Source organism: Stegodyphus dumicola, chromosome X1 (assembly GCF_044657685.1).
Source record: "Stegodyphus dumicola isolate Sdum_Otavi_A_Nest chromosome X1, ASM4465768v1".
NCBI lineage: Eukaryota > Metazoa > Arthropoda > Arachnida > Araneae > Eresidae > Stegodyphus > Stegodyphus dumicola.
In genome coordinates this window covers 135,568,962-135,595,156 of record NC_140780.1, presented here as the reverse complement: position 1 = coordinate 135,595,156, position 26,195 = coordinate 135,568,962, and the positions used below count along the sequence as shown (strand labels likewise).

Sequence of the window (26,195 nt, the reverse complement as noted above, 5' to 3'; positions counted from 1 at the left end):
TATTATGGCTTCTTTTGATGTTAAATCAGCGTATGCTAATGTTTCAGTCAGAGTTCTAAAATGCCTTGAAACTAGGCTTCGAGAATTCTGTTTCACATGCACTGAAATTAAAGAAATAATTTCTCTTACTAAAGTCTCTGTGATTCACTCTGTTTTTAAAAATGAGTATTGTAGCCAAATTGAAGGATTAGGTATGGGTAATTCTCTCAGTTCTGTATTTGCTGACATTTACATGCACTATTTTGAAGTCAAATTATTTAAGAAACAATCTGTTCATCTGTGGATTCGCTACGTTGATGATGCTTTCACACATTTTGATAGTAATAAAGAAGATGTAGTCCAGATTTTACCTGCTGTAAATTAGATTGATCCAACCATCCAATCCATTTTTGAAACAATCTGATGAAACCCTTCCTTTCCTTGATATTTTTATAATCCGTAACGAATCTGATTTCAGCACTATTGTTCATTGCAAACCCTTTTTCTGTCTTATTTGCTGCCCCATACTAAGTCATGTCACCTGGCTAAACAAAAGATGACTATGTATTTCCTTTTTTTACTATGTATTCCTATTTTGACTATGTATTTCATTTCATTATTTATAATGTGAAATACTATAAATGTATTTCGCACTTTCAAAGTTTGTTCCCAAGTACCTTTGCATGCTAATGAACGCAAGTATTTGAAATCAGTTGCCATTGACTGAGGATTTTCTCCTGTGGTCGTTGATGAGGCTTTAAAAAAATTTTCCACTTGTCATCAAAGATGACATTCCACTATTAGAAATAAATGATCTTGTGTTTTCATTTAAAACCTCTGTCGGTTATAAAATTGCATGGATTCTTCAGACGTTCAATTTTCATGTCATTTTCTCGCCTATCAATAAAATCCATGGGTCATTTCCTAAAGATTCCATTTCTGACTTTATTCTTAGGTAATTAATAGCGTATCTTGTCAGTGTGATTTTAGATACAGTGGGCCAAACCAAAAGAGCTCTAAAGCATTGCTTGAAGGAACATGAATCTTTGGTCTGAAAAGGCGAAATTAACAAGTCTTTGATAGCTAATCATAGTTGTAAGTTTAATCACAAGTTTGACTTTGGGTTTGCAAAAATTATCCAAAACGCCTCTTCCATTCGTGAATTTGATTTTCTTACAGCTTTTCACATTCACAAAGATTTATTTTATTTAATTAATGATGTTAATTCTAATCTAGTCCATCTTATGAGGGTTAATTATCATCAAACAGTTTAGTTAATTATTGGTTTAGTTTGATTTATTTGATTAGAGCAGGGATTGTGACTGCTCTCTACCGAAGGGAAGAATGCCTTCATGGTGGACTTTGTAAGAGAAATTGGCTCATATTTACATTGCACATGTAGAAAACTGTGAAAACACATATGTAGCCTGCCTATTTTTCTGAAATCGAACCCAGGTCGACCTTTTACTGTTCAGCAACTTAACTGCAAAGCCACTGGTGGTCTTTTGCCAGTTAAGGCCTGTTTCCATTAGTGCATTGCGAACGTGTAGCGTCATTGGGAGAAACACGTATGCAGACAGAAGACCATTTACACTATTGCGTTGGATTTACGCATACGGAAGTTCAGTGGTCGATTGCATTTATCGCCACCGGATATCTTTGTATCTCTGTACGGGATTTGGATTCTTAAGATATTTAAATTCCAGGTTATTGGAAATTTTTATTTCTGCTTATGAACTGTGAAAGTAAAATACGCTAGCAATTTTTAGATAAGTAAGGTTATAATGCATATTATATTATGAGCATCACTAATTGCATAGAAACTGAAGTAAATTTTAAAAAATTCTTTGCGTTTCTGGAAGCTATAATATTAATGAAATAATATGTATATTATTAAAACTAAAATGTACTGTTACTAAAAAATAAACAAATAAATAAATGAAATAAAAATGTTCAACGAATTAAAAAATAGTTGGTACTTTAAAAGTACTGAGCAACTGTAAAGAAAGGTTCACAATATTTACACAAAATTTGCTATGCTTGTAATACTGCTGACTGCCATGTGAGATTATATATTAATAAAATATGCCCAAATTTGGGGAGAAAGCAGGTAATGTATAAAATTTTAGCATCGATTTCTTCATTTTTAATTTCTTCAGGGTCATAGCTGGATAATTTATTAGAAATCACGTTTGTTTTAAAATGCACTATGTGCAGTTATATTTTATACATAATCCATAAAATATTTTTAATTCATATCTCTTTTAGAAAAAATTATGAAAATAAGCTTTTCCTCTTTATATATATATATATATATATATATATATATATATATACACACACACACACATTAGGTAAAGAAAATGGAAATGTTTAATTAATTAATTCCTGCGCTTCTGCTGGAGAGGACTGAATTTAAAAGCAATTGTTATAGTGAGTTTTTTTTAAAAAATGTTTAGGGCATTAATATTGTCTCATGTTAATTGGTAGTGAAAGTTTAGAGCTGGAAACATCCCAAAGTTTGAGCACATGTATGTACATTCTCATAAAAGTGAAACGGAAAAAATATATATATATGTACAGGGAGCATGCTTTAAATTGGTATTATATAATTTTCAAAATTTTGTGCGGGGAAAATTAAATAAATAACAGCATAAATAAAACATTATATTTAATGCATATAATAATAGAAATAAATTATAACACACAAATATAGATGAAATTCAAGCAAGAAGCTAAGAAAGTTGCAGACAAGGTGGGAAAAGCCTATGAGATTCGAACTCATGACCCGAAAAGTTAAATCACGTTACCGTCAACTTTACCATTAAGCTATCATCACATGAGTACGGTATGCAATTTCGGCTTATATACATCATCAAGTAAATGAATAATTAAAACTAATTTTTTGGTTTTAATTATTCATTGATTTCAGTGTGCTATTTCAGTGTGCTATCATCTAAAAAATTCACCTATCATCTAAAAAATTCACCAGAGTTTGTTCTTCAGCTTCTAGGACGTTTCTTACAGAAAATATTATCTTTTAAAGTGGTGTTCCGATTGAAGTTAAACAGGCTGCTAAAAATATATTCCATGTTCTTACAAACGTATATTAGCCAAAAAGGTATATTTATGAATAAAGAAATGCAAATTTAACATACTCTTTAATGCAGTTTAATTTTTAAAAAGCTATCAAATTTAATTTATAATTAACATTTTTAGTTTTTACCTGCTTCAAAAGAAAAAATAACTAATCTTTTAATGCCATATCTGATTTGCTATAGCAGTTTGATATAGTCAGAGGTTTATTTTCATTAAAGGTAAATAAATATGTATATAGAACTAGGAAATAATTGTCAGGACAAATTTTCTATTTCATGGACTTGGAATTATAATTTTTGCACCTGATTTTCATGAACTGAATTTCTTGAACGCCTGATTTTCTATGCAAACTAGTACTGTAGTTGCAGTTATCTTATTTTTCTTATATATATATTTTTTTTTAACTAAAAGCTGATTGCTGTCTTTTTCAGCACACAGATTTCTTGCTATAATGTTAATTCAGAAAAAAGTATTTTTTAGCAAAACATTCTTTCCCTAAGCCAGTGTTCATCGCTACTTCTGCCACCATTAATTTTTGTTGACAACACCTAATTGCTCCTTTTTTACCACACGACCCCAACGCATCCACAGACATACAGATAGATCAAAATGAATTTGCACGCTGATTGGAGAAACGCATACACACTGCAATGCATACGCAGCAGTGAAAACGGGCCTTTATTCTTGCTGTTCAAAATCCTACATGCAGTGAGTTGCCTGCAGCCATCCTGGTTCCTTCTTTCTCACGTAGGCAGCCTCGTTTTAATAATTTTGTCATGTTTATTAAGAAACACTAGTGCAGATGCTATTTTAATTTTGAACTTTTTTATTTTATTTCTAAAGATGATTAAATGAATTCTGTTTTAGTTCCACCTGAACCAAGTATCACAGATGTGTGTAATTATCCTGGTGAATGTGGATGTTGGCTATGTATTGAGTGTGACCGACCTACAGATTCTACAAAAGAGGTGAAAACACAGGAGTGTGATTCAATCCATAAATCATCAAAGTCATTGATAAAGTCATGGACCTGGGATCCTGAATTAGGTATGTTCGTAGGAGTTAGTGAAATGTTGTTTAGTGTATTGTTGAGTTTTATGTAATCTCTCAGTATTTCGAATAATAAACTTTTTTATTTCATTCTTTTCATTCGAAGTGAATGAAAGCGTGATTGAAGTAACTGTGAATGCATATGATTTCCCCTAATTTATCTTTAATGTTACTTTATGAGCTTTAATGTAGTTTATGGGATGAGCTTCAGTATAATTTTCTTTCTTTCTTTCTTTTTTTCTTTTTTTTTTTTTTTTGCTAATTGCACTAAAGATTAAAATTAGGTATGCATGACACAGTAGTGTATAAGTGTATATGTATGTGTAAATGCCTACAGTTGACTTTAATGAATAGGCTGCCTTTTCTTTAGAATAAATCTTAACAAATTCTATTTGATAAAATCCCCTTGGTTTTCTTCTATTCCTTGGGTAATGTACTTTTTTAATTGACACTTCAGCTAGCGTGACAAAATAGCACGCTTTGATTTGGCAAATTAAACGCTTCAAAATTTAATTTCAATGCCTTGATATTTATCTGTACATAATTGACATTTTTATCATATTAATGAATTGAAAAAATCTTTCTAAACTTTCATTTCAAAAATTTTAATTTTTTTTTTATCACGGAATGATAATGATACTTTGAAGCTGAACATGTGTTTTTGAGGATGCTGAGGAATATTAATATCTTATTACTTATGCAGGAAGTCATTTGTTGTATCTTTGCTTTTAGGAATGCTGTTTCATATTTGTATTTTCCAGAAACTTTTATCTCTGATTTTGTGGCATTATGCGTGATTCTCTATTTCCAGTTCATGGGTATAAATATGATTTTGTCGGTGGATGTCATGAAATTACTTGTCTTAAAATCCAATAGTGTATTTGTAAATGTGTTTCTATTACTGGGTGTCATTCAACTGTGATTCAGTATGCAGTATATGAGTTCGAGCCAAAAAATGTGGATAACGTTTTTTGGCTCGAACTATTAACATTTTTCGATAAAATTTTTTGGCCAAAGGGAGAAGGATAACAAAGTATGTACTTTCCAGCGGCATATGGAAATTTTGGGCCCTTAGGCAAACATAAATTAAGTATGCGTATGTGTGTGTGTTTATATACCCTTCATACATTTAAATGTTAAATTAGCATAGATAATTATGACTTGAAAACCCATTTTAGTTAAATAATTAAGGTTGTGTAATGTTTTTTAGCAATTCAAGACTATAATAATAATGAGCAGAATATGCAGTGCGTCCATAAAGTCATGATGCACTTTTAATCGGTCATAGGAAAGCAATAAAACATGATAGAAATGTGAAATCTTCACCAAACAAAAGGAAAACTCTCCAAGTTTCCGTAATATGATGTGCAAGCGTGTGCACACACAGGTGATGGCGCTACAACGTGAATTGCGAAGCAGCAAGTCACCCCACCCACTTCCATGTCACTCGAGATGTCGACCATACAGAGAAGTTCAGTGTGTTCTGTTTGAAAATTCGAATGACCAAAATGCAATGTGAATATCGCTGTGTGTACAAAGAACTGCGACCACATAGGAATAACATTAATGGATGGAATAAGCAGTTGAAGGATACTGGCAGTTTGTTGAATAAACCACGTTCTGGCAGGCCCATTGGTCAGTGACAAGTCTTTAGAGGCTGTTGTGAGAGTTACCTTAAGAAGCCCTAAACCCAGTGCATGTGTGTGCTCGATAATTACACGTAATCAAGACAGCAGTTTACAAGGCGTTAAAGAAACGTCTACGTTTAATGGGTTACAAACTGCAGCTATTGCATGCTATCAAACCGACGCATAGACCCCAAACGATTTGTGTTTGCTATAGATATGCTTCATGAGGACAACGATAATCAATTTCTGTAGAAGATTGTGTTTAGTGTTGAGGCAACATTCCATGTTAGTGGACATGTTCATCACCATAATGTCCAAATATAGGCTGCTGAAAATTCTCATGCCTACGTAGAGTACTAAGATAACAGCTCTAAAGTGAACGTGTGGTGTGGCCTGATGCATGATGTAGTCATAGGACCATTTTTCTTTGCAGAGCAGACTGTAATGTCAGATATCTATCTTGACACATCTGAATTGTATGCAGTGCCACAATTTCCAGAAGGTGTCATCTTTCAACATGACGGTGCTCCTCCACACTACGGCAACATTGTTCGGGAATTTCTGGACACAACATTCTTCCAGTGATGGATAGGAAGGGGTTCTGTCAAGCCATGGAAACCGCAATCCCTGGATCTGACACACTTGAATTTTTACTTATGGGATTATGTGGAGCAACATGTGTACAGGGAACATATCAATGACATTAATCATTTAAAACAGAGAATCACAGACATTGTTCACTCTGTTTGTTACACAAGATCTCCTTAACCGTGTGTGGGAAGAACTTGAATATTGTTTAAATGCTTTTAGGGCAACAAATGGAGCTCACATCGAACTGCACTGAATAGGTATGAAACTTTAAGAGGTTTTTCTTTTGCTTTGTGAAGCTATCACATTTCTATTTTGTTTTGTTGCTTTCCTGCGATCGATCAAAACTGCACCATGACTTTACGGATGCACTGTATTAATAACAAAACCACACATAAATGATATTAATAAATGTAGTGAACTAAGAACAAGAAAAAAGTACTAGTCAAGTTAAATGTGCAATAAAAAAGGTATTTATGAAGTACATTATCATTTATTTGCTTTTGTTGAGGCAAAAGAAACTTTTATGTTCCCAATCTTTACTTGTCTTTTCAAGAATGGCAAGAAACAAAAGGTGGTTTAATTGTCTTTATTCAGTTGTATTTCTTCTGCCACCTTTAATGAGTTTTAGCTATGAAAGTCATCTTTCTACTATTGCATCACTTGCAGGAATAATTAAAGTACAGAAGTCATTTTTCAACTTCCCAAATTCTTGAATGTTCATATTTTCATTAAGGGTATTTTTACTCGATTGAATACATTTATAAATTGTAAAGTTAATTCTGATGACAGTATTTCAGAATAAATAAATATCAACTAAACTGTCAGATTTTTATATTAACTCAGTTTCCTTAGTATGGATTATATAACAAGGTTCCATGAAACCAAATGATTCTCTCATATTATGCCACTAAATTGGTAATTTATTTGTACTGAAATGTCTAAAATACAGTCACACTAAAATATTTTTCACAGGCTTGATATTTGTGATGCGTTAAAAAGTCATCAAAATAACATTTTATCTTATTTTGTTTCTTGATTAGAAATTCTGAAATAATATTCCATTTTTCAGCAATTGGTTTCGATTCTGCTAAAATAAGTCAAATATATTTCCCAGTTGCCTGAGAAGAATGAACACTTATAGCATCACATTTTTTCACAAAATAGTTTGTGTTACAACACAATAGACATCGTTTTCCCTTAATTAATTTATCCCTTTTTGTTGCACAGTCATATTTTCACATTAGTCTTACGGAGACCTTGCCCGCAGAGTAAATAAACTTTCAAAGTTTTATAAAATTATTTTGTGTTGATTCAAATGAAAATTATTCTCTTGCACTGATAGCATTATGTAAATATTTCACGAATTCCTGTAAATCATGACAATTATTTCTATTTTGCTTAGAAAATTCAAGAGCCAAGTCTCTTGGCATATTTTTCAATATTATGTTAGTCAGTATTGTTGTATATGTTTCTGATTTGACATTCAGTTCCTCTAAACATCTAATTTGAGTTTGGGTTTCAAAATAAAGGTTCCGAAGAGCTTGAATTTTGGAAGAATTTTTAACAGGAGTGAGATTTAATAAATTTGGCAAGTGAGCATTTATTAAAATGTCTCTCTGTACAAATGTTCCAGAATTTAATTTAACAGCCTGTTTATAGTTTTATGGAGTAACTGAGTATCCTTTAATACTAGCAAGGGCACTACCACTTAATAACAACATTAAATAGCAAAATCTTTCTACCTCAATTCAATTAGAATTATTATTATACAGAGAATTCTTGATCTGATTCAAAAAATTCTGAAAACTCTTCATAGAATTGAGGAAGCAAAAGTTTAGGAAGTTTAGTTCTTTTTTCTTAGTTATGTTTTCTACATGAAAATTTTCTGGGTTTAATGTGTGTTCACCTGACTGATATGGAACTTTTTGAATCAATTTAATTTTGTTTTGCAACTTAAATTTAACTGGTATATATGTATTTTTTGTAATATTCATCTACAGTGTTAATTTCATCCTTAATTTTGCTTTCTTTCTTCAACAATTCATTAATATCATTATTTAGTATGTTAAAAATTTTGATTTTACTATTAAACTGTTCTAAATATGAATCAGATACATGTATGTCAATATCTGATTCATTCGAATATTTGTATATTTTTTCTAACAATTTAGCCATTTTAACAATTTCTAGCAACAAATTTTACTCTTTAAATACTTTAACAATAAATTCTAATTCTGAAATTCGGGCAAAACAAATCGTTCAACAACATATCAAACTTAAAAATTAACAACGAATTCTAATTCCATGAAAACAAAAATTCTTGCTTGCAAATAAATTCAAACCTTCTAAATATCAATGCAAACATTCAGTAAATATGAAAATTTCAAATTTTACCAAAACAAGATCGACTTTAAACAAATTTACTACTACAACAATTACAAAATATTCTGTTCAGACAAATTTTCAACAAAACTATTTACTCACCTAACCATGCATTTACCATGTGCCTAATCATGTCACCACATAATACGAATTTTGAAAGGCAAATGCGACACTTGATGATTCTAATACGAAAGCCACCCTGGCTTCGGATACTTGATATTGGTGGTTATTTGATCTTGATTTGGTAGACAAAATTGATGACTACATTGTTCTTTTATACTTTAATGAAAAACACCAAAAAGATATATCACAGTAATACAGCTACAGTGCAGCAGTGGACCAACAGTTACATAACATAAAATACATAGACTATTTTCTTTCTGTGCAACAGTGCCCTCTTACCATCAAAAGTTGCAACAATTTGTATAGTCTTGAAGGTGGTGGTCTACTGTTTAAGAGTCAGCAGTTGGTCATCCTTAAAAGATATCAAAAGCCCATATTTAAAGAATTATATGAAATTCTCATGGGCATAACAAAAATAAAACAATTAGCCCATTGTTATGTTGATTGGAAAGGAATTGATAAGAATACAGAATACTTTTTAAGAGCATGTAAAAAAGAGTGCAAGAGTGCTGAAATTAATGAACTTTCAAAAGCTCTTAATGCACTAATGTAAAGATTTGGGGGAGGGGGAAAAAAAGGACTATTTACCTGTTGATTATGCTGGACCATTTTAAAATAATTTTTGTTAAATAGTTGTTGATTCAAAACTGAAATGAGCCTTAAATGAAAATATGAGTAAAGTTCCAATTTTTGTTTCTTCTATTGAGCTTTAGTATGATATTTTTGCTTTTTGTTGCTTTTCACATTTTATGGTCTCAGTTAATGCTGCTATTTTTATTAGCAACCAATTTAGATCTTTCTCCTCGAAGAACAAAATTTCCCAGGAACTCATGTTGGGTCATCTTGCTACTAAAGAATTTTCTAAACATTATGTACTGACTTTAAAAAAAAGTAGAAACAATGGATGAAAAGCAATATCTCAGTGCATGCCAAAGCATGATAAATTGTTTTCCAATGTGAAGTGGTGTTATTATGCAGCAGCAAAATTCCACCATAAATGTATATGAGTAGGGCAGAAAGTAGGCCCTTTTAAGAGTAGGGCAGAAAAATCTGATGAATTTTTAAATGAAATAAATATCTTGGTAAATGTAAAGAACTTATTTATATTGTAGTTTAATGTATGTCATTACTAAAAAAATAAAAATTACACCAACGTTAAGTTTTGAAAATGACATGTTGCCAATATCATCATCCATAGTCCGTACATTACTGGAAGTTATCATTGAAACTTCCCACAATTTCACGAGTGTATACTACAGTCACAGCAGGTTACATTACAGTGGGGAGTTTTGGGCGAGTGGCAGGATTTTTTTAAGATGATCGTACAGTAACAGTGAATGCAGAATAATCCAGTACAGTGCTCCAGAACTTCAAAGAAGGTGCACAAACTGAAACAAAAATAATTTTAACTAGATGGGACAGTTGTCAATACAAATAGGGATCGATAAAAGTGCTGAGGAGGATATTCGTGGAATTTTTAATTTCCCAGCAAGGAGATATGTGGCCATCCTTATCAATCTTTTATTAACTTCTTCCTGGGTGCTCGCTTATGCATAAAAATAAACTGTTATGCTACCAGCATATCACTGGCTTTAGAGACTAATAAACATATTCTAAAGTGTTCATTTATTGTTGAAAATAGGTTTGGATCTTAAAATTACATCACTCATGTACATAACAAAACTTTCTTTACTAAGCCTACTTACTACATGCACATATTTTTGCTAATTCTGTAAGTTGTTCTGTTGCGACTTCCAAGAAATAAAACTAAAAGTAACTATTAGTAACCAAAAAAACATCAAGTAAATAAAATGAAACAAAAGTACATATAAAATGCAAACTACATGTCATCTGAAATCCATTTATTCTGGACGAAATTCCACCTGCTAGAAATTTTAAAGTGTAAAATTTTTAAAAGCACAAAATTTTAAAATTCAAATGAAAAGATAAAGGAACTAAATTAGAGTCCAAATATTTATAAACTCTATCTTTGGGTAGGGCTAACTTCTCTTCCTCTACTGGTTTTTCACAGATTTTACATCTTTTTGGTTGTTTTCCACTGGAAACCCTTCAGCTCTAACTTGTTCAACTCTATAATTTTTTTAGTTTGATGCAATTGCTTAAAAGTTCTAATGGAAAAATTCTTCGTATGGGGCATAAAAATTGTCCATTTGTATTTTTCAATCATAACAGTATAGTGGTGTGTTTTCCAGGTAATAATTCAGTTAACAATGGCCTCTCAGTGCATTTAACATTATCACTTCCAATAAGAACTGCATCTCAAATTTAATATTTTGTTTATGCTTCTTCAGATCATGGCTTTGAATTGAAAGTCCTAGATATTTAGATCTAAATCTCTTCCACATATCGGTGATTTGTTGTTGACAATATTTTAATCTCTTGTTGAGGAAACATTCATCATTGTCATCCAAATAAAAAACACCTGGTTTTCAGAAATCTTATTTAAAAAATGAGATGAGAGACAAAGGAATAAGTTCAGAATCTTTTTCTGAAACATGGATAAGAGGACGAGAGTTAATCACAAATTCCACAATAATGCTGTCATTTCTTCAAAAGACTATAGAGATTTCTCCAAAATTCTTCTAAGGATTTGTTTCATCATGCCAACTAATCGCTTCTAGAAACTGCCCAACAACAACAACAACAACCCAAAAAAAAAAAAAAAAAAAAAAAGCAGTTGGAGGATTGAAAAACCATTGAAATTTTCCTAGTGGTGGTGTAATGAGTTATGACAATCCAATCAACAGGTTTTTAAGCAATCTGATGCTGCAACAAAGTTGTTTCAGTTATCGCAGTTAATTACAGAAGGTTCACTTCTCTGAGCTATAAACGAATGGAAACTCTGAAGAAAACCATGTGTAGACAGTGAGGAAATAAGCTCAAAATGGACAGCTGTATACACAGCACATGCATATTTGCAAATCCAGGCTTTTGCTTCTCCTTTTAAATAATGTATGTCCAGCCATATCAATTCTGTTAGTTTTAAAGATGGATGCATCCTTTACATGTTTTTCTGGTAATGCAGAAATCGGTGCTATTAAATTTCTCTTTGCATATGTTAAACAAGTAACAAATTTGGATAAAAGAGATTTTACGTCTTTTTCGCCTTTAAAGTTCAATAATGTTCTCTTAGAGTAGTGAACAATATTTAAGAGGAGGCAGCATGAAAGTTCTTCAGGTGTTCTGTCGTAATTAGCCTTTTGATCTCGTGGTACTGTCGCAGTAATGGTAAATGAATGTTTTGAAACATAATATTAGTTTTCAGTCTAATAATTCCTTCTGTGTCCTTCTATGTTGTCAAAGACTCTAATTTTCTTTTGTTTAAATGATCAGAAAAATATTCATTTTTGTATTAATAGCATGACCTTCTTTTCTGCATCTTTGACCTTTCCATAGGATATTTTATTCTCCAATAATTCTTGAAGACTCTGCATTTAGACAATTAAAAATAAATCCTTTTATCCAAGCATTCAACCATATCACTTAATAAAATAATAGTACCAACTTGATCCGTAATGTTTGCATTCATTATTTTTCTTTTCATCAGTTTTGCAGCTAGAAGTACTTGAGTAACTTAAAGGACAGATAGAAGAATGACAATCAGATTTTTGTTTTTCTCTTTTCCTTGGCTATATAATATTCCTCACAATTTTGTTCAGTGTTAGGCCAGTTAGATGAAGGTTTTAGTAACCAAGTGGTCTCTCCCACCATTTACTCGATAAGAGCTGTTTTTTTTTCGAAGGTTTTGGTAGTTCTTTAAAAATAAGTTTTCAAAATTTTAGCTCCTCAGTGTTAATTGAATTTGATATATATTTATTAATATCTCTTTTTTTTTGTTAAACTTACTTGATTCCTTCTTTCAGAATTTGAAATTCAGGCTTGATCCAAATATAATTTGCATATTTTTATTATTAAAAAAATTTTTTTTAAATACTTTTCGAAATTTTTTTGTATTATAACCTTTAAATGTTTTAACATCATCTTACAGTAGATGTATTTCTAGGCACACCTGCAAAAAATTAAGAGTTTTTTATTAAACATTTCCTAAGATATATATGTGAATTTACATTTTGGCATATTCATTAGAAGTAATAATAATACCGAGTGTGATTTACGGACTTTATTAAAATTATTTGAAAGTATGAAAGTGCTTGGGTACAATGAAAAAGGGAAAGGAAAGTAGGTTCCTATAAATTAAAAAGTTCACTAAGTGAATTATTCTTGGTGTAAACTTAGGGGGGGGATGTGCCAAGATAAATTTTTAATTTCTGCATAAATATCTCACTAAAAATTGCAAAATTTAAGATTTAGGCATAATTTGAGTTATAGAACCGAACTATGGAAAAAAAATTGGCATGTCATTTCAGAAAGTAGCCGATTTTTGTGTCAAAATACATGTATTAAAACAATGGCTGTATATAAATCTAATATATATCCGAAGTGGCAGTTTCAAGACTTAAAAAACACAATTTGAATTTTGTCAATTGGCCCAGTAGAACGGGAGATACAGAAATGTACTCCCTCCGGCAGTGTACGTGTGAGGAGCATTTCTATCAGTTCCAGGAAGCAAATTCCACAGAAGTCTATTTCATTTGTTTTAGTAATGAATGTATTTTCAAAAGGCATATAAATCAGTTCAGGAAAGCAGAAATTTCAAAAATTTTTGTCTTTTCATTCCTGATGTAAATCTTAGTGAGAATGTAAGATTCATTACAGACGAGGATCAAGTAACACTGAATTATTGGATAGTTCAAGATAAGGAATTGGCAGCTCATTCTCTCATGTCACTCTCATATTTGAAATGTAAGTGCATTCTGAATCTAATTTTCAGTTATGAAGATTGACAAGGCCTGTTGTTCTCCTCCCAATTTAAAGAACTTTATAGTGTGTTTATTTTGATTAATTCAAACTAACAGAAATTTTTAAACAAAGCAGAATTTTTTTTGTTTCTAATTCAACAACCTGTATATTTATTCCATGAATTTTTTGACTATATGTCTTTCCAACTTCTTTCTGTCTTTTTAACTTATGTGTAGAATATGATCTTGGTGGATTATGTTAGCAACTTTCTTGTTTTTAAATGTAATAAAGAGTTTGCAAATGTGTTTCATTTAACGGCTGTTTTTCACACTGATTCAACTTCAATACACAAATGGGAAAAAAAAAAAAAAAGAAAAAAGAAAAGTATTGATGGCAGTCCATTTCTTGGATTAGATATCTGTGGTTATTTTATTCACTCATAATCAGTCAAAAGTATGATATAATATATGCAAAATTTTCTTATGGTTACTTTTGTGGAGAATGTTGGTATGTATGTTAATTTTTTACATAAATTGAGTGCTAAAATATCAACACAATTCTAAAAATTAATTATTTTATTTGAAGAGATTTGGTGTAAATTAATTTGTAAGTAAAAACAGCTTTGGATCAATCAAAAGAGTTATTTAATTTGTAAATACATATTGGCATATCTCTATTGTAGTGACATTAATGAGAAATGGAAATTGGTGCAGTTCAACCTGATTAGGGAAAGGTTACCTGTGCATGCAAAATTGTCATTATCTACAATTCACAGTTTTTTCCCCCTTTTTCTTTGTGAGTAAAATGCAGAAGTTTATTTTAAATTTGTATTTATTATTTTACTTTATATACTTTTTTAAGCAATTTATTTAAATGAGTAGTAATGAAGCATATCCCAAATTCATTGCAAAGAGCTATTAGGTGGTGGCCACAATTCATTAGTGGCTGTTAATAATACATCAAACATATTATCGCGGCTGACATGATTCATGAACACAAACCCTGCCAGATTAGACTTCCATTGATGGCAAACCGTATTTCAGTGCCTTTTGTTTCCATTTTGCTAATCCCTATGTGATGAAATACTGAAAATAGTGAGGAAATTAAATATTTATTGAGTAAAAACCAAGAAAATTTTCATTACATACTTTTCTATTTTTTGTTATTATTTCTATGAATAGTTTAGCTTTTACAAATGTTTACATATATAAAAAAATTAATTGTTTAAATAATTAGGGCCTAATAGCTGCTTAATAATTAGACCTAAATAGAGGTTGGCCAAACTATTATTTGTTCCAGTGTTAGCAGACAAATGGTTCTAACTGTCCACTCCTTTTGAGATTATAGGTTAAAAATGGAATAAAGATAATGATTTTATGTATTAAATTGAGAAAAGTATACTGTGTATTAGTTTAACCCTCTGGCTGCTCATCCCGCGATTTTTACGGCAGCTCGAATGTAGCAAAATCTGCTCATCCCGTGTGATTTCTGCAGTTAGGTATTTTCTTCCTGTATTGAGGAGCGCATCCCGTTTCCCCCCCATTTAACCATTGAAATAAATTATATACAGTATTAGACGTTTAGTTTATGTTTTGGCCAACAGATATCGTTAGCTGTCCGCTAAATTGCCGCATTTGAAGGCAAATGGTATTGCCGTTCAAACTTCACTTTTTGTCGCTTTTTTTTCTTACAGAAATGGCTGCTAGAAAACGTTCAGTGATTATCTTGATTATTTAATTAAATTATTGAATTATTAATTAGATTAATAATGAGATTGATTATTAATTAGATTTATTGAATCTGGTACAAAGGCTGTGAAGTTGGACTTTGCCTTGAACCCTGTTGAAAGTTCATATTATAAATCACAGCTTTTCAGTAACTCAAAAACATTTATAAGTTAGGACTGTAGCTTTATTTCACACCTCTATAATTATTTCAACACTTTTGCCACAAAGGCGGGAACACTCTCTTCTCCAAAGCGAGAACACACTCTGGGTTATTCCCTTTTTGCACAGCACTGCTCTCTGGAGGCATTTTCCACATTTTACAGTTCATATATGAAGGAGGTAAGACTGAACATCCTCCCGCCCATTGAAATTGCAAATTTCTATATGAGAATATCAAAACAAATTTTGCAAAAGTTGAATAATAATAATATATAATATGAAAACACATATTACAATAACACTCTTTAACAACTTAAATGAAAATAATTATAACATAATGACACACACAATTGCAATAACACACCATATAGTCTAACTATTGATTTGACAAGATACATATGTTACCACTACTTCTTTTCAGAAATATTCCATCTGGTAACCATAAATTGACAACTCTTACCTTACCGTTCTTGCCTGGAAATATCTCAGCAATTCTAGCAACCAACCATTTGGTTGGTGAAAGATTCTCATCTTTTATATGTACAACAGTTCCAACTCTAACATTATTTTTATCAAAGTTCCACTTTGATCTTTGATGTAAATTACTAAGCTAATCTTTTTGCCACAACTGCCAAATTTTTTGAACATAATTAGTTATTTTTTTCCTCTTGGAAAGTCTGTTTTCGGGGATATCTGTTAAATTAGGCTCGGATATAGAGGTGATTTCTCTGCCGATCAAAACGTGTCCGGGGGACAAAACACTATAATCATTGGAATCAAAAGGAGAAAGAGTACGTGAATTCAAAAAAACCTTTGATTTTTATCACAGTTGTTAAAAACTCTTCTTTAGTTACATTAGTATTTCCCACGACACGTTTCAAATGATATTTGAATGACTTTATGCCAGCCTCCCAAAGACCGCCAAAATTGGGAGCCTTGGGAGTATTGAACTTCCAGTCAACACCTTCTGAAGATAAATATCCTGCAAAAAGTTCATCAGGAAAATTCACCATATGAAATAACCTCTTTAACTCTGCTGCTACACTTACAAATGTTTGTGCGTTATCTGTAAAAAGTTTTCTAGATTTGCCTCTTTGAGAAAAAAAACCTTTTAAGACAATAAATAAAAGATTTGGTTGTTAGATCTGTTACGATTTCCAAATGAATTGCACGGGTTGCGAGGCAAACAAATGCGGCAGTATAAACTTTGTTAAATAAACCCTTACGTTGGTTTTTGTATTTCACAAGAAAGGGTCCACAAAAATCGATTCCTGTATTATTAAATGCAAAATTTTCATTAACACACTCAGATGGCAGATTTCCCATTAACTGAGAAGAAGTAGAAGGATTTGCCTTAAAACAAACAACGCACTAATGGCAAATCTTTCTGCAACTATTTCTCCCATTTACAGTATTTTTCTCTCACATAATATAATAAAATTTGCGGTCCCACATGAAAGCATTTTTTGTGAAAATACATTACAATTAAATCTGTTAAACGATTGTTTGGTGGAAGCACCACAGGATGTTTTTTACAGAACTCAAGAGTAGAATTTTGGAGACGACCACCAACTTTAATAATAGAATTTTCATCAATAAAAGGGGGCTAAACATTTTAGCTTACTATTGTGGGCTACCGTTTCACCCTTAGATAAACTTTTCAGCTCTGCCGAAAATTCTTGAGATTGTACCTGTCTGATAAAAAAAAAACTCTGCTTGTTCTAGTTCAGCAGCGGTTACATATCCTGACCTTTTGGTACTCGGGTGTCTTTTATTATAGATGAACCTGAAAAGAAAACTTATAGCACGTAAAATATGCATAAAATCATTACTTAAGTCAAAAATACGATTTAAAAAGTTAAAGTCCTTTGTTATACTAAAAAGTTTCAAAGCGTCAGTATTACACAGTCTTTTTTCAGTTCATTAAAATACTTATCCTCAATGACACTACGTTCTGGAGGCTCAGGAATAGTTACTTTTAGGAAGGAAGGTCCAGTCCACCAAGTTGAATTATTAGAAGAGAATCACTACTTGCACTATGGATAAGTAAAGCAGCTGGATTAGGCATGCCTGGGCAATGATGCCACGTAGCCTCAGTTGTTAAGCTTTGTATCTCCTTCACACGATTTGATACAAATTGCTTCCACTTTTTACTTGGACTTTGAATCCAGTATAAGGTGACTTTTGAATCACTCAAAAAAAAAAAAAAAAAAAAAAAAAAAAACTTTTATATATTTGTTTTTTGTCAATAATTGGTTTCAGTTCACTAGCTAATCTTGCCACAAGTAAGGCATCCATAAGCTCAAGTCTTGGCAATGACAGCTTCTTTAATGGAGCCACTCTGGATTTTGAAGCTACAAGATTGATTAAGATTTTATTCTCAACCTTTAACTTAACGTAAACAACTGCTCCATAACTGCCTTAGTGCTAGCATTGGAAAATGTATGAATTTCCAGTTTTGCATCTTGATCAGTAAAAAAACCAAGTATATATCTTGGAACCTTTAAATTTTTAAGTTGCAGAACTTCTTTACATCACCTCATCCACTTCTCGCTTATATCAGGAGGTAAAGCTTCATTCCAAGTTTTCTTTGCCAGATCTCCTGGAACAGGCACTTGAAACGGATAGTAAAAGGAGTCACAAGACCCAACTGGTTGAAGATTCTTCCAGCAGCCATTATTAGAAACTGCTTGGTGTTCCTTTCCTGTTGGAGAAATTCTATTATCTATCTCAAACTATTAATTTCTAAGGATTACATGGATCCCATAAGAGACCAAGAACTCTGTGTAAATTGTCCTTTAAATCTTCTAGACTTAACTGCTTAAATCCCACAGCTTTCCACTCCTTAATTAACCTTTCAAAATTTGTAATCCACTTCCTTAAGGGAATCCCAGCATCTCTCATTATTTTTTTGGACACTTATTTACTTATACAGAAATTTCAAAGGCATGTCATCATTACCTGGGATGAGGTCATCTTACTGTAGCAGGAAAGTTTTTTCTGTATTTCTCTATATGGTTTTTATAGTTACTGTCAACAAAGAGGGACTATTATTTACTCCAAAAATTATCCTTTTGAATTTATATACACATACATAATTCATATTGTCAATGAAAAGAAATCTCATTGCGTCTGTCTCTCTCACGTAAAGAAATTTGCAAAAAAGCCTTCTCTATATCTGCCAAGAAGGCAATCTTGTTCAAGCAAAAGAATGTCAATAAATGAAATATATTTGGGTTTAAATTAACTCCTTGATATAAACAATCATTTTGAGATAATTGACCTGGTTCATGCGAACTTCCATTAAAAACAATCCTTACCTCAGTAGTTAAGCTCTCTTGCTATACAACTGCATGGTGAGGTAAGTAATATAAAAGGTTTATTCGCTTGCATAACTGGGCTCATCACTTTCTCAATAATTCCCTCATTCAAATAATTATTCAAGATATCACAATACTCTAAATATAGGGAATTATCACGTTTCATTCTCTTAACAAGGTTTGCAAGTAAATTTTTTGCAACATCATAATTGTCTTTAAGCTCCTTCCAATTCCTCTTCCAAGGTAACCCAACCTCATATCGTCCGTCTTTAAAACATACTGTTTTATTGAACATCTCTAGGGCCTTATCTTCCTCATTTCTTAATTCAGTGTCCTAAATACCAAGGGATTCTAATTCCCAGAATTTTGTTGATTGATTATCTAAATCTTCAAAATTGTTTACTAATCCACAATGGAAACTCTTTTGTTTACTTAAATTCATAGACCCACTCACTACCCAACCAAGCACCGTCTCTTGCAACACTATAGGTTCCTCTTGTAATTTTATTTGATTTGGTTTCAGCAGCAGGTAAAATATATCAGCTCCCAGAAGAGCATCAATCTTCGTTGGTCTATAAAAAATTTTGTCAGCGTAACAAATATTTGATGGAAAACAAATTTTTTTAACATCCAATTGTTTCGAAAGAGTAAGATGACTAATATTATTTACAATTAAAAATTCAACATTTCTTTTAAAGTCTTCATTCGAATTGTTCACTGATGTTACTACCTTACTTTTAACAGTTAAAATCGAATTATTCAGGCAAGTTATAAGAGCATTTATTGCTTGTTTTTTTATTTTATTTTCTTATTTTCGAAAGCTGACCTGAGTGACTATGCCAAGAATTGCTAAAATGTTTATTAATTCTCCATTTCCCATTCAAACCTTAATCACAGCAGTAGATAAAAATGTGTAAGTTTTTCGACCTTGAAAAGGAAACCTTTGCCCTGGCGCCGAGAAGGATTTGTGTTCACATTCATAACTCGTTCCGACAAATGGCTAATTAATGGCGGGAGTCGCATTTTTGGTTTCGAAACTAATCACGTTCGGATTTAATTCACTTGAAATATTTATTTCACTAGCATTATTCGGGGCAAAAGATGCTTTTTGAGAATGTACGCCATGGGATGAATTATTATTTCTTTTCTCAAAGTGAATTAGGGTGTTATTTTTTTTACCGCACTTAGCACAAGAAAATTTTGAAGAACACTGCTTTACACTATGGTTTAAAAAGCAGTTAAAACACAATCTTTGCTTTTTTAGAAATTCAACCCTATCATTCACTGACATATCTTGAAATTTAGGACATTTATATGTAATATGATTATCCAAACAGAAACTACACTTATATATATGGCTTGACATTACTTAACAACACTGTACCTTTAGAATAATGTTTTTGGTTCGTGTTCTTAGAAACTCTAGACGCTTCTAAAGTTCTTATATGATTTTTTAGAAATTCAATTAAGTCATTCAATTTGGGAACATTATTTTTCTTACCAAACTCATTCATGTTTGAACCATAATTTTGTTGAAGCGTCGTAAATTTCGTAATCTGTAAGAACGTATATATACGTGCATATTAAAATATGTCAACGAAATTAAGGCAATATATCAAAAGAAAACAAATCCAGGTATGAAATACCAAGAGAGTTTTGCATTAAAATCAAAAAAAAAAATAATTTGTTCTCATAGCAGTTTTGGGAAATTTGTGCTTTCTTAGCGAAATCCCTGGCCGCCCAGAGGGTTAATGGTTCAACCACCGATTCTACAAAACTTACTAAATGGGTGATTTTACCCTTTTGGGTTAACGCTTTAGTGAATGAATTTTTTCTTCCATTATTATGAACACAGGTTACACTGTGTTCGCTTCGGAAGAAGAGCACACTTTCATTTTTACGAACTCGCTATTTAGATGCTGCTGATTCGTTTCTAATTCGAGCTCGTCGGCCCATGAAAGTTCATATTATAAATCACAACTTCTCAATAACTCGAAAACACTTATAAGTTAGGACTGTAGCTTTATTTCACATCTCTATAATTATTTCAACACTTTTGCCACAAAGGTGGGAACACTCTCTTCTCCAAGGGGAGAACACACTCTGGGTTATTCCCTTTTTGCACAGCACTGCCCTCTGGAGGCATTTTTTACATTTTACAGTTCATATATCAGGGAGGTAAGACTGAACACCTGTTTTGAACTCTATCATACTAAACTGCATTTCTAAGGTATTTTTTCCTCGGTGCTTTATATTTTCTTAAATTTTATAGATTTTACTTTTTTATATTATGCAATAAGTAGAAATTAACTGTAACTCGACTGAAATATATTAAAAAAAAATTTTTTTTTGGTGATAACATCTGAAATTGGTTTTTCTGGCAACTTAGTTTCTCATGATTAAAAGTCTAAATAAAAATATTTTCTAGAAAGAAAAGTGCATTTTTCAATTCTCCAATATATGTAGATTTAAAATATGGGGAAAAAAAAAAAAAAAAAAAAAAAAAAAAACACGCACACAATTTTTGAAGTGATTTCGGTCCACAAATTTAGCAGTCAAAGGGTTAATGATTTATTTAAACAAATCCCACAGTGATAATTAACCACTAATATGGCAAGTTTGAGGCTGTTAAGGCTTTGCCTTTAAGAGAATACAAGACTGACAGAAGTGCTTTCAACCATCCTCCTCATGGTATCCAGTTTTCAATTATAGGGGTATAAGATATTTGGTTACTTTTGAATTAATCTACTTCCTTTCAGTAGAAACATCAAGTTTTAATTAGAACAAACTAGGTATAGAACTGTGTAATAAAAAACTGTTTTCATGCAGTTACTTGCTTTGTGTCTATAGCTTTTGTTAATGTTCTAGTCATTTTGTATGTGTATTTAAAAAGAATTCATTTTTGTTAATGTGCTAGTCATTTTGTATGTGTATTTAAAAAGAATTCTTTTTTTTTTTTTTTTTTTTTTTTGTGTGTGTGTTAGCTATGCATAAATTTTTATGAGTTTTGTACCTACTTTTAGGTGTAGATCAATTAAAACAGTGCTTGGAGCTTATGAAAAATGAGCAAAGATTATTCGGTTGTGAAGCATTTAGTTCAACATTATCTGCAACTAGATTGCAACAGCGTCTTATTGTTGTTCATAGGTATTTTTGCTCCTGGCCACCACTGAAACCCAATTCTAAATTCTCAGTGCCTCATGATAATACTTGTAATAAGAATTCTGATGAACCTAGTCGGTAAGTGCATATGTTCTTTCTAAGTAAATGCATCTCTTTATGTAAATCTGGAAAAGAAACTTTCCAGGTGTAATACAAATGTTAATAAAATAACTGAAATTTTGTGTTAAATTGTGATAATGCATGCTTTTAAGTTATGTTCAACACCATTTGTTTGAGTCTTTAAACTATCAAGTACAGTTTGATTAACAAATGCTGGGAAACATTATAATCATCTTCTCATTACATAAATTTAAGCAACACAGATTGTTCTTTTCAAGCTCGTGAGAGGGAATAAGTAGCCTGTGTTAACCCTTTAACGACTAATATGACATTTTCACAACATTAGTCAAAACTTTTTTTTTCAACTTTTGTATAATGTATTTTTCTTTCCATTTTTTTATATTGTAGGTAAAACTTCACTATTTTGGGGAAAGAAATTGACTTTTTTGGGACTTTTTTTAAAAATTTTGAGTAGATCCAAGTACAGCTAATCAAATACTCGTAACTTCATGAAGGCACATCGATCTTCTAGAAATGTATAATGGTGTTAACAGTTAGGATTATTATTTTGTCTTTGTTGGTAAAAATATGCAAAAAATGCTACATCACTTCAAAGCGGTGTTTTTATGAATATACACATATTTTCATAGATAGGGGTACAGTCAAATACCCCAAATCCACCAACCTGAAATTCGCCAACTCCTAAAATCTGCATTGCCTCTCAAAATATTAACATCCAATTCATAGGTTCCGGAAACCATAACATGGAGAATGAAATACCGAAGGAAAAATACTTACCGAATAATGACGTCATAATTACCAAATAATAATGAGTCATAACAGAAATACCAAATAATTGACATCATAGTAATTTTTTCCCCCCTCCACTCTGCATCAAGGTAAAACAGACGATTTACTTAACTCTTCTCTCAAGTTCACAATTCATGTTGTATTTTCTGAACTTTTTTATTTCATGAGATTGTTTAGTGCTGCCCTTTTTTTATTGCAATATTTTGTGGATAAATTAAGAATATTTTAAATTTCAATGCCCTTTTTAATACAATGACAGGTAAGAAATGCACTCTTGATTTTACTGCTTGCAACATTGGAAAACGTAAACATGTTGCATTGACAGTAATGCAAAATTCTGCAAAAGATGAAGGCAGGTGCTACTCCTCGGTTTATTGTATAATCGTGTGGAATTGGGACCCGGACAGTGCATGATATACGAAAAAATAAAGAAAAGCTGTTGGAATTTCACAGCAACAGTGATTCTAACACCAGAAGTGGGTTACAGCCGAAAACATCATGGAGAAAAGAACGCAAGGCGAAAACATTGCAGTTCTAAAACATCGTGGTACAAAATATCGTCATCGAAAATGAAGCAATTAAAAAACTTCGCAGTCTATAAACATCGTCGTAAAAATATTGTGGTAAAAAAATAAAGTATCTACAAATGATCGCATGACGATAACATCACAGACATGCTTTTCTTCAGGCTTTAATAATTGTGAATGGATATTCCCATAATGATTTGCGAGTGCAAGATGGAAAAAGGATAATTTTTACTTTCGTATTTTTTATTAACTAATAAATTTTTGCTGATAAAGTAAGAAGGAAACTTAAGCATAGAAAATTAATGCAACTTATAGCACTTGTCAGAATTTTAAACTGACATGGTTAAATAACAAAGGAAATTAATAAATTATTTTTTATAAAGTTTTTACTGGTAATTTTTCATCAAAAGTATAATCTAAAAAAAAGATTAGAAAAGGGAAGGAAAGTAACTACATGACCTTATCTATAAAAAAATTGCTAACTTAATTGTGAGATTATTTTCTTCACTGTTTGTTAATCTAATACTCTTATAGTGAAAATTATTTCTTGTTTTGTTTCAGTTTATTCTTAAAGTGTTATTAAAATTAAATTTTTATGCACAGCCTGCAGGCAGTTGTCAATTTGTTAGTTATGACGAAAGTCAGCTATATAATATTTCAGTAGGGTTTGGATTTATTAGATTATGACAAAGCATGCTACGGCTATCTGCTTAAGGGGTGGGATTCCTTTGTGGAGTACATTCTCAGGAACTGGTTCATATGCACATTATACTTTAGAAAAATCTCAAAAAATCTTCACACAGCCTCTTTTTTTTTTTTTTTTTTTTCTTAGAAATAATGTATGCTTGCAGTGAACCTCCTTGGTGACTATCTCCTTAAGACAAACAGTGTTTTTGAGATCAACAAACGTAGGTTTTGATCATTATGCAAGTTCACCACATCCACACAAGATTACAAAAATACGGAATTTTGAGTGGTCGCTAATCAAATCAACATTAATCAAATTGGATTGCTTACATTTACTTTTAGATTTAGACATTTCTTAGCACTTTAAAAGTATTATTTAATTTTTCATATACATTTTATTCAAAAATTTCGTAGTTATTTATTGAACTTACAGTGACCAATTTCCTCAGAAAATTTTAACTGTTATAATTACTATTTTATAATTACTATTAATGAAAGAAAAAAATTAATTTTATGAATAAAATAACTGAATATAAAATGTGAAACTAAATCATTTATAAAAAAAATGAACTTTTGTAAAAAATCAATATTCTGAAAGTTTTAAGTGCGGTGAAATACAGCATTTAATTCTTTCCTTTACCCCTTTTCAATCCCAATGGGTTATATAAATCCCAGTAGATGTTTAAAGAAACCTAGATGGAATTACACACATCAATTTACTACATAGTTGATGTCCCACTGGTAGTAGGCATCATTTCTAACGTGCCCACTACAAAATTGTCGCACGCCTCTTCTTATAGAGGCTTCATGACAGACTGTTAGTTTCATTTGTGTCACTTGTGATAATTACCAAGAATACATAAAAAAATCAAGTCAGTTGAAACAAACAAATAAATTGGGACTGAAAGGTTTAAACAATTTAAGATGTTTTCTAAATTTTCAGTATTTAGTTACTCAGATTTCAAGCAGCAAAATCATCTCCAAATGCCATTTGTTAAATGTATTAAAAAAGTATTTTTCCTTTCATTTAAAGATATTATATTTTGACAACTTGTACATCTTTGTTTTTGATATTCTGTACTATAGCACACGTAAAATTATAAATTTTTGCTCATAAAAATTAATAGATTCATGAGTCTATTTGAATTAATTGTGTTTAATATGTTGAAGACGTATATTAACCCTCTCAGCATTACGGATGGATTTTTCAGTATTGAAAGATGGCTTTCCAAATCGTCACACACGGATTGTTTTGCCAGCTTTTGATGAATCCGAAAGCGTTTCAAACGATTTTTTCTGCCTTACATTTTCCGCCTCAAAATCGTTGAGGACGGAATATTCTGTACTATCGTTCCCTCCGACCTCCTGTCGCGCTTAATTGGTAGTGGGGAAACAGCGATTGTTAGAGAAAGATGTTACAATGGGAGGGTCATAAATGAAAACATCAAATCCAGCCGTACCATCTGCCGACCTGAGGGTGATTTTCGTGCCGAAACGAAAATACTCGAAAGCCTTCAACGCAAATCTTTCTGTATGTGCAAAATTTGCGAAACAAAACTTCTTCTGCAAAAGTAAATGTAATTTGCACGGAACCCACGAATAACTTTTAAAGAATTCAGCATCACCTAATTTACAAATAATTTCTTTTAACATTGAATAAATACTTAAACGGGTATCTTACAATGACTGTAGAAACAGAGAAATTTGATATAATTTCTGTAGCTGTGCGCATTGATTAAAAATATTATATTTTTTAAATTATTGTAACCATTCACAAAAAGGGTTACTTCAATATATATTTTGAATAATTGTTCTGAAATAAAAATGAGATTTTTTAAAGAGTTCAAATCTTGTAATTCCATTTCAAACTAATGTGTCATTTATATGTTTGTATCGAAATTCATTTAGTTGTGTGAATGTGAAGTATGGATATTTTATTATAGAAATATGAGGACAAGGTGCATTTCCTTAAAAGAAAAATTCGTTTTACATTTCTGATTTCTCGTCTAAAACGAACTACTGAGAAATTTCCTTGGCATGATATGAAAATCATTTGCAAATAATATCGTA

The 26,195-nt window shown here is 31.4% G+C and overlaps 1 protein-coding gene across 2 annotated transcripts in view; it reads left to right on the top strand.

Annotated features, from left to right (window-relative positions):
• HERC2 (E3 ubiquitin-protein ligase HERC2) overlaps positions 1-26,195 on the top strand; it is a 599,575-nt gene that overhangs the window by 61,563 nt on the left and 511,817 nt on the right. For both annotated transcript variants that reach the window (XM_085808058.1, XM_085808057.1), the window contains exons 4-5: positions 3,946-4,125; positions 21,903-22,119. In XM_085808058.1, the coding sequence (XP_085664184.1) occupies positions 3,946-4,125; positions 21,903-22,119 (397 nt within the window). The remainder of the gene's footprint in view (positions 1-3,945; positions 4,126-21,902; positions 22,120-26,195) is intronic.